The sequence below is a fragment of the Bos indicus x Bos taurus genome, chromosome 25, assembly GCF_003369695.1.
Source record: "Bos indicus x Bos taurus breed Angus x Brahman F1 hybrid chromosome 25, Bos_hybrid_MaternalHap_v2.0, whole genome shotgun sequence".
NCBI lineage: Eukaryota > Metazoa > Chordata > Mammalia > Artiodactyla > Bovidae > Bos > Bos indicus x Bos taurus.
The window spans coordinates 14,959,672-14,969,528 of record NC_040100.1 but is presented as its reverse complement, the minus strand read 5'-3'; the positions used below and the strand labels follow the sequence as shown (position 1 = coordinate 14,969,528).

Sequence of the window (9,857 nt, the reverse complement as noted above, 5' to 3'; positions counted from 1 at the left end):
AGGGTGCAATAGTGCACTCCCCTCAGGTCACTAGAGCTGTATGGTTTAGAGATGCCCTCTGTGTGGGCTGCCTGAGTCCTTCTGTTGTGGTGAGCTATTATGGGCATGGCAGGTCCAGTTGGTTGTCAGGCTGTGTTGTGCCAAAGCTGCCAGCCACTGGTTGGTGGGGCTATGCCTCAGGGGAGTCTCATTCCTGGCCTGCTAATGGGTAAGTGAAGTCTTGACATGATGGCTGTAGGGCCACTCTGGTCCCAGAACTACTGTCAGCCTGCTGGTAGGTGTGGCTGGTCCTGGGTTTTTGGTGAGTGGGGCCAGGTCTTGGGGTGGCCAGGGCTCAGGAGGGTCCTACAGCAGCTGGCCTCTGGTGGGTGGGGCTCCATCTCTGCTCTGCCTACCTGACTCACTGTGGTTCCTTCTTTATATCTTTAGCTGTAGAAGATCTTTTCTACTAGTCTAAAGGGATATTGTTGTTCTTATTATCATGGAGATTGTTCTCATAGATAGTTGCTTTGTAAATAGTTGCAGTTTTGGCATACCCATGGAAGGAGATGAAGTCAGGGTCTTTAAACATCACCATCTTCAATTTGCCATCAAGAATTCCCAACTCCTGCCATAAATTTTCACAGTGCACTGAAATGTCAAATCAATGCAGTAAGACCTAAAAGTGAAATAGGTCTTATAAAACTCTGGTAGTTCAGACGGTAAAGAATCTGCATGCAATGTGGGAGGCCCAGGTTTGATCTCTGGGTTGGAACGATCCCCTGGGGAAGGAAATGGCAACCTACTCCAGTATTCTTGCTTGGAGAATTCCATGAGCAGAGGAGTCTGGCAAGCTACAGTCCATGGGACTGCAAAGAGGCAGACAAGACTGAACTACTAACACACATTATTAGGATAAAGTTAAATTTTGGAAATACTCTTAAAATTAAGAAAAAAAGTCCCGAAAACTAACATGATACTTTAAAAATACAGAAATATCAGAAGTTTTCCTAATATATCAGATAATAGGGAAAATACCTTAATGGAAGTAAACCTAAAATATATTAAAATACTATTATCAGTAAATTAGCATAATCTACAAACTACAGGAAAGCTTATCCTAAAAGAGGCTGAAATACCTAAAGGCAAATTCTTGTTATTGGAATGGAATTCTGAATGCAACAAATATGTCAATTGTTTGCAAATTAAATTTGAAGTTTAATGGAGTATTGAATAAATCTATAGTATTTTTCTTGCAACAAGGCTAGATGATTCTGAAGTCTATTTGAAAGAGTAACCTGGCACCTGACATAAAAGTATTGTAGACAGAAATAACATTTTTTCTACTCATTATTTAAGCATTTTATGCAGATAGATAAATAAAGATATGGCACAAAAAATAAAAATTTGACAGCATAAAAATTTTGAGCTTTTGAACAGTGGTGTTGGAGAAGACTCTTGAGAGTCACTTGGACTGCAAGGAGATCCAACCAGTCAATCCTAAAGGAAATCAGTCCTGCATATTCATTGGAAGGACTGATGCTGAAGCTGAAACTCCAATATTTTGGCCACCTGATGTGAAGAACTGACTCATTGGAAAAGACCCTGATGCTGGGAAAGATTGAAGGTGGGAGGAGAAGGGGACTACAGAGGATGAGATGGTTGGATGGCATCACTGACTCAATGGACACGAGTTTGTGTAAACTCTGGGAGTTGGTGATGGATAGGGAGGCCTGGTGTGCTGCAGTCCATGGGTTGCAAAGAGTCGGACAAGACTGAGTGACTGAACTGAACTAAATGGAACTGAATATCGTGGAATAGATGATCGTTTATAATATGATCAAGGAAATACCTTTAAAAACTAAGCAAGATATAGCTCTAAAGATACAGTTTACATAGTTCTAAAATGACATACATAAAATCAATCAATATTGTCATAAAGAAAACTTGGAAAGCAAATAAATGTCCAAAAATGGGCAAGTATTTAAAGACCCATTTCCGTTTGGTGGACTATTTTGATTTGCTGAGAATGATTGATGTTGGAAAATGTATTAATACATTAGACATTTACATGAAAAATGTACATTAGACACTGAAGAGTCTATATTTAGACTCTGTAATAAGAAATTCCATTTTTATTAAATTTATGTAAGTAAAATAATAAGATAAATGAAGTATAAACAATGATTACTGATAACAATGGTTATAAAATCTTTTAGTTGAAGGAGCAGCAAAGGCCCAGATAACTAATGTTTAGAAATAACAATAATAATGTTTTGTGCAGAGAAACAATGAAGCTTTGTAATTTTTACACTGTTTGATCATTTTCAAATTTCTTGGTCAAAGCCTAGGGAGCTCAGCAGACTTTCTCCAACCCTTTACTTTAGGTCTATAATGAGTTAACTACACTTAGATATAAAGGGGACCATCCTTACACCCTGCTCCCTACAGATCACATCTAAGGGAATAATCCTAACCTTGATTAGAAGACATACATTGAGATCCATAGCTACTCCCAAGAGGCATGACTGCCAAAACAAAATCAACTTTTATTTAGCTCCTTAGCTTCTAGAGAAATCTAGTCCTCAGAGAACAGAGTAACAATGTAACAATTTATTTAACGAGGCACAATGAGACTTTGATCCTGGAAACTTCTGAAGCTGTAATGGCTTTCTTTTTTTGTACATATTTGGCAATTTGGCTTAATCAGTAATAGAGGAAGCACAATTGTATCCTCCAGAGATCTCATGAGTGATTTTGTTTCCCTGCCCTTCCTGGAGGCAGAGCTCCCATTTTTAATAATTGTTCACAGGAGAAACAGAAAAGGAGTCAGTGTAAGTTGACTCTAGTGATACAACTTGGAAAGCCAGAGAATCCTTGTAAGTGTAGAAAAAAGTGAGATAAATGAGCTATGGAGGGAGGATCCCTATGAATGGTATCAACTTTCAAGGTTCCTGACAGAGATAAAGAAATAAAAGTTCAGCTAAACCAAGACTTCCCAGTTTTAAGAACTTGGAAAGTTTTAGCATCAACTGTGGCCTATTGTTTCTTAATATGGTTTATCTGCTTTGGCTTTCCGTTCAGTTGCATGGGCTGCCCCTTCCCTCCTCTCCCGCATTTTCTCCTGTTTATCTTCCATATCCACTTCAGCTTTTCCTTTTGTTTCTGTTTCTCTTACCTTCCACTATCAACAATTTCTAGTCAAACTCTTTCATTCAGGAAATAATTAGCAAGGATTACTCTAAATTCAACATTTAACTGTGTTCTGGAATAAAGGAAGGGATGAGATGTTATTCCTTCCATCAAAGAGGGGAATAAGACCAAAAAACTAAAAGTAATATCCCATGATAAGGACTTTCCTACCAAATTGGGGTAAGGTTCATATACAGTCTAGATTTATGGTTTCTCTTGACGGTTTGAAAGATTAGACACCTTGAGGACCATATTCCCACTGGGCAAAAAGTAGCTGGAGCCAGACAGCTACTATCCCTTTAAAAGGGGCATATGGGGACTTCCCTGGTGGTCCAGTGGTTAAGACTCCACGCTCCTAATGCAGGGGGCCTGGGTTCAATCCCTGGTCAGGAAACTAGATCCCACATGTCACCACTAAGAGTTCACATGCTGCAACTAAAAAAAAAAAAAAGAAAAGATCCTGCATGTCACCCCTAATACCCGGTACAGCCAGATAAATAAATATTTTTTAAAAAATCTCACAGTAGGCAAAACAGTGTCGACAGAGTGTAATAAAAACTGTTCAGCTGTGTCAGGGAGCGGGAGGGCAACAAAGACCTAGGGTAAAATAGAGTATGCTCCCTGAGAAAAATGTTGGAATGAGTCTTGATGGAGGAATTGGAATTTTCAAGGTACGAGCTATCCAGGCAGAGGAAATTGGGGTGTAAAAATGTGGGGTGATAATAAGCGAAAGAAGCCAGACACAGATATGTAAAAGGTTACGTATTGTGTGGTTTTATTTACATGAAATATCCAGGACAGACAAATATGTAGAGACAGAAGGTAGATTAGTGGTTGCCAGAGATTAGAGGAAAGGTAAATGGTGAATGACTGTTTGATGGGTACGAGGTTTTCTTTGAGGATAGCAAAAAATTTCTGGAACTAAATACTGGCGATGTTCATACAACACTGTGACTATACCAAGTGCCGTGAAATTGTATACTTTCAAATGATCACAGTTGTGAATTTTATGTTATATGAGTTTTATCACAATTTTTAAGAAGTGCATTGCATACTTACGATATGAAAAATAATCCTAAGTGCCTGGAGAACAATGTGGGGTAGATGAAGAACAGTAAAAGATGAAATTGGCTTGGCAAGACAAAAATCAGTAAGTGCCCTGTTATACAATTAGTGTATTTCTAAATTTAATACAAAACTGGTCCAATATCTGAAGAAAGGAAACTATGATACATGAGTAGGTTTACATTGTAGAAAGATCTCTCTGGGGCCAATGCAATAATTGTGCTGGAGACATTCTAGTCTCCTGTCATTTCAGAGGGAGAGATGATGAGGGACCACAGAGATGGGACAGAAGTAGTGGGGAAATAATTGAAATATCTGAGAGACACAGTGCTTAAGAATAAGCCAGTACTTACTGAATATTTGTTCATGGTGGGGAAAACCAGAATTCAGAACCAGGGATGTTTCCATGTCTTGGCTGTTTCATTGCAGCACTATTTACAATAGTCAGGACACAGAAAGAACCTAAATGTCCATCGACAGATGAATGGATAAAGAAGATGTGGTGCATATATACAACGGAATATTACTCAGCCCCTAAAAGGAATGAAATAGGATCATCTGTAGAGACGTGGATGGACCTAGAGTCTCATACAGAGTGAAGTAAGTGAGAAAGAGAGAAACAAACATAGTGTATCAACGCATATATGTGGAATCTGGAAAAATGGCACAGACGAATTTATTTCCAAGGCAGGAATAGAGACACAGATGTCCAGAACAGACTGTAGACACAGGGGCAGAAGGGGAGGGTGGGATGAACTGGGAGATTAGGATTGACATATATATGCTGCCATGCGTAAAACAGATAGCTAGTGGGAACCTGGTATAAAGCACAGGAAGCTCAGCTGGCTTCTCTGTGATGACCTAGAGGAGTGGGATAAGGGAAGTGCGAGGGAGGTCCAAGAGGGAGGGTTAGGGTTAGGCTTCTCTGGGTGGGCTTATTTTAATCATAGCATTCCTTATAAAGGAGGCAGAAGATCAAAGAGACAGAAGACCATGAGATGATGGAAATGAGAGGTTGGAGTAATGTGAACAAAGGGACCAAAGAATACAGACAGCATCCAGAAACTGGAAAAGACAGATTCCACTACAGAGCCTCCAGAAAGAGCCAACCATGCCAACACCTTGACTTTAGCTCAGTGAAACTGATTTCAAATGTATAGACTCTGAAACTGTAAGAAAATACGCTGGTGTTGCTTTGTGTTAGGCACCTCAGTCATGTCTGACTCTTTGAGACCCCATGGACTGTAGCCCACCAGGCTCCTCTGTCCATCGGATTCTCCAAGTAAGAATACTGGAGAGGGTTGCCATGCCCTCCTCCGGGGGCTCTGCCCAACCCAGGGGTTGAACCCGGGTCTCTGGCTTTGCAGGCAGATTCTTTACTGCTGAGCCACTGTTGCTTTAAGCAGCCAGTAAGTGGCAATTTGCCTACCTCATAGCACTATGAGGATCAAATGAATTGACGAACAAGCTGGTTAGAACCATGGCTGCATTCTTATTAGCCATGAGCTTCATAAAAGTTTTCTGTTTTTAAAAAAAGAAATTTGTTTATTTGGCTGTGCCAGGTCTTAGTTGCGGCATGTGGAATCTAGTTGCTTGACTAGGGATCAAACCTGGGCTTCCTGCACTGGGAGCACAGGATTTTAGCCACTGGTACATCAGGGAAATCCCTAAGTTTTCTTATATAATTCTGCATTTCTAACAAGCTTTCCAGATGACGCTAATGCTGTGAGTCCATGAGTGACAATGAAGGGCAAGGAGCTACTACATAATTCTATCTCAGAGAAATGGTAGAAATAACGCTGGCTTTGAGGAATAAGATATGACGAATGGCTAGTTTGCATACTGAAGTGGGTACAGTGGCAGAAAGAGATTGGCTACATTTTTAATCCTCTGAACTGGGCTATACTGACCCTGATGCATTAACATGGAGAAGGCAATGGCACCCCACTCCACTACTCTTGCCTGGAAAATCCCATGGACGGAGGAGCCTGGTAGGCTGCAGTCCATGGGGTCGCTAAGAGTCGGACACAACTGAGCGACTTCACTTTGACTTTTCACTTTCATGCATTGGAGAAGGAAATGGCAACCCACTCCAGTGTTCTTGCCTGGAGAATCCCAGGGACGGGGGAGCCTGGTGGGCTGCCATCTATGGGGTCGCACAGAGTCGGACACGACTGAAGCGACTTAGCAGCAGCAGCAGATCCATTAACAAAATATAGGGATGTGTTTATATTACGTGTAAACCGTAATATTAACTATATTTATATGATATCAGAAATATAATCAGTAGTAGTTCAGTTGGTTGATAATGCTTATTTGTTTGTATTTTTTTATTGCCCCTTTCAAGACAGTCACACTACCTATATGGAACAGGAAAATCACACACAGTTTTCAGGATTTCTTCTCCTTGGACTATCAGATGAGGCAGAGTTGCAGCCTCTCCTCTTTTGGCTTTTCCTCTCCATGTACCTGATAACTATTGCTGGAAACCTGCTCATCATTCTGACCACCATCTATGACTCCCACCTCCACACACCCATGTACTTCTTCCTCTCCAATTTGTCTTTTTCAGACATCTGTTTCACCTCTACCACCATCCCAAAGATGCTGCTGAACCTCTACATCCAGAATAAAGGCATCACATACGAAGGCTGCCTCACCCAGCTGTACTTTTTCATCCTTTTTGCAGAACTGGACATTTTCCTCCTCTCTGTGATGGCCTATGACCGGTTCGTAGCCATCTGCCATCCATTGCGCTACACAACCAAGATGACCCCCCAGCTCTGTGGCTTGCTGTTGCTGGCATCTTGGATATTGAGTGTCCTGGACTCTTTGCTACGCAGTTTGCTAGTGTTGCGGCTGTCCTTTTGTACTGACTTGGAGATCCCCCATTTCTTCTGTGAAATCAATCAGGTTATCCAACTTGCCTGTTCTGACAATCTTCTCAGTATCATAGAGATGTGTTTTGCCACTGTGCTCATGGGCATTATTCCCCTCTCTGGCATTGTTGTTTCTTATTCTCGGATTGTCTCCTCCATACTGAGGATTACATCAGCAAGGGGGAAGTACAAGGCATTTTCCACCTGTGGGTCTCATCTTTCAGTTGTTTGCTTGTTTTATGGCACAGGTCTTGGGGTGTACCTCAGTTCTGCCACTACCCAAAATTCCAGAACCAGCGCAATAGCCTCTGTGATGTACACTGTGGTCACGCCAATGCTGAATCCATTTATTTACTCTCTGAGGAACAAGGACATAAAGGGGGCTCTGGAAAGTCTTGTCACCACTCTTGCTTTCAGTGAGTGACAGGAGTGTTAACCTTGGGGCTAGAGAAGTTTTCACAAGTAGCCAAGAACAAGATTGGCATCCAAAAGCCTGATATTTTTGCTGTCTTCAGATGTCTTTTTTTTCCTTTTTCTTTACCGCATGTCCCTTAAATCAATGATACCACATGTTTTGTTTATTTTCTAACTGCTTTTTTTTTTAACATTGCTTTGATGTATTGATATTTCTTTCTTCATTGTTTCTCAACTTTTTCAATATTTCAGGTTTTCCCTTTCCAACCTAAATCACAATATCCTGATGCCCTGAAAAAAAATGCTGCCTTTGAAATGAAAGCAGCAAAAACAATTACAACAGAAAAATTTTTTATTCTTTCAGGAACAAGAGAAAAATTTCAGAGTAAATATACACAGACACTCAAGGGTAGTAGTTTTGCTGAATAAGTCATGGTAAAGTTCAGCCACACAAACAGGTGAACTGACATTGTAAATGCAGAAAATTCAGGATATATAGTCAGAAGGAAACTTTGGAAATAGTTTTAAAAATCTACTTTATTTTCTAAAACATTGATAACTTTAGTTTGAAGTAAATGTTCGTATGTAAGGCATAATATTATCATCCAAATGTTACTCATGGTTTCCCATTATTCTCTGACTCTCCTTCACTTCTGAAGTTTTATTCCAATATTTGTTTTACAAGGTCTAATATAAAAGTATAAGAGTTATAATCATAAACAGCATTTTATTTAATAAAAACTATCAAGAAAGTATTATCAGTAGAATTTTATAAGGAATATGAGCATAAGGATTAGCTTTTTGTAATACTGCATGCCAACAAATCCCCTACTTCTATTTAGATATGAAATAATACATATACTGGGTCACCAGAGTCACAGGTAGGGCTATGGTAAAAGAATTTCCACAGCTAATCAACACCTTTACACTGTGCTACATAAATCTTTGATCTTCTTTCATTTTAGCAAATATTTATTGAACGCCAATTCTGTGCTACTCTTGTTCTAAACCCTGATGATAGAGCATCTAACAAGATGATCGAGGTATGTGCTGTCCAGGAGCTCACCTTCTAGGGAGAGGAAATACACAGCAAGTAAACAAGTTTTCAAACCTAGCATAATTTCAATCAGAAATTAAGTGCTATGAGGAAAATCTCACAGGAAGAAGAGAGAGAGTGAAAGGGCTCTACAACACAGAGTGGTAAAGGATTATTTCTTACGCTCTTTGTCCTTCTTCACACTGGTGCACACCTGACTCTGCAAGGTTCCAGAGGAGGCCTTCATTTTACACAATTCTAGGATTTCTTCTTCCAGTTGTCTCCTCTCCTCCTCAAGTCTCATTGTCTCCTCTTGTTGGACCTTCTTAAGATGTTCAAACTTGTCCTGTAGCTGTAAAACAAACCCGCAGTTGTGACTCAAAGCACCCTATGGGGGCACATCCCCAGGAACCTGTTTCTTTCCTTCTGATTATCAAACCTACCCTAATCATTAGAATAGCACTTGATCTTAATAGTAGTCTCAAAAGGATCTCTGCTGGAGTCATATCGCTGGTAAATACATTTTCAGACTTGAGGGCAAATGAGCATCTACATACAAGGGCAAGAAGAATGACTGGAAAGACTGGGGATGTGAGATTGTGGTATTTATAAATGATAGCAAAATCACTGAGAAAACTTTTTACTTAAAGATGTGCTATATGTATACATATACAATATACAATGGAACATTACCCGTTTAAAAAAAGGAGAGAGAGAGACCTTGCCTTTTGAGACAACATGAAAGGACCTGGAGGGTATTATGCTAAGTAAATAAGTCAGAGGTAGATAATAGATAAGAAAGAGAAAGATAAATACCATATGATTTCACTTATACAGGGAATCTAAAGAAAAGAATTCAAATGAATAAACATAATGAAACAGAAACACACTCATAGATACAGAGAAAAAACTGGTGGTGGCCAGAGGGGAGGGATGAATGAAATAGGTGAAGAAGATTAAAGGATACAAACTTCCAGTTATAAAATAATAAGTCATGGGGATGTAATGTACAGTATACAAAATATAGTGAATAATATTTTAATAACTTTCTATGCTGACAAATGGTGCATACGTGCATGCTAAGTCGCTTCAGTCGTGTCTGACTCTGTGTAACCCTCTGAACTGTAGCCTGCCAGGCTCCCCTGTCCATGGGATTCTCCAGGCAAGAATACTGAGTGGGATGCCATGCCCTCTTCATTGACAGGTGGTATTTAATATATAAAAATATTGACTCACTGTTGTACACCCAAAACTGATATAATATTGTAAGTCAATTTATACTTCAGTTTACA

At 39.8% G+C, this 9,857-nt stretch overlaps 2 protein-coding genes across 3 annotated transcripts in view; one reads left to right on the top strand and one right to left on the bottom strand.

Moving 5' to 3' along the window:
- The first annotated feature begins 6,699 nt into the window (after positions 1–6,699).
- On the top strand, positions 6,700–7,539 carry LOC113883372 (olfactory receptor 7A10-like). The gene has a single exon (XM_027527048.1). The coding sequence runs from the start codon at positions 6,700–6,702 to the stop codon at positions 7,537–7,539; it is 840 nt and encodes a 279-aa protein (XP_027382849.1).
- A 706-nt stretch (positions 7,540–8,245) lies between these two features.
- The window catches only part of SEPT14 (septin 14), a 34,719-nt gene continuing 33,107 nt past the window's right edge, over positions 8,246–9,857 (bottom strand). The window contains exon 10 of one of the 2 annotated variants that reach the window (XM_027527780.1): positions 8,246–8,917. In XM_027527780.1, coding sequence (XP_027383581.1) covers positions 8,738–8,917 — 180 coding nt within the window. In that variant the 3' untranslated portion in view covers positions 8,246–8,737. The remainder of the gene's footprint in view (positions 8,918–9,857) is intronic. The other variant, XM_027527779.1, reaches the window with a different exon arrangement.

Bases quoted from the DNA above. Each gene is read 5' to 3' on its own strand.
- LOC113883372 (XM_027527048.1), top strand. From the start codon at position 6,700: ATGTACCTGATAACTATTGCTGGAAACCTGCTCATCATTCTGACCACC.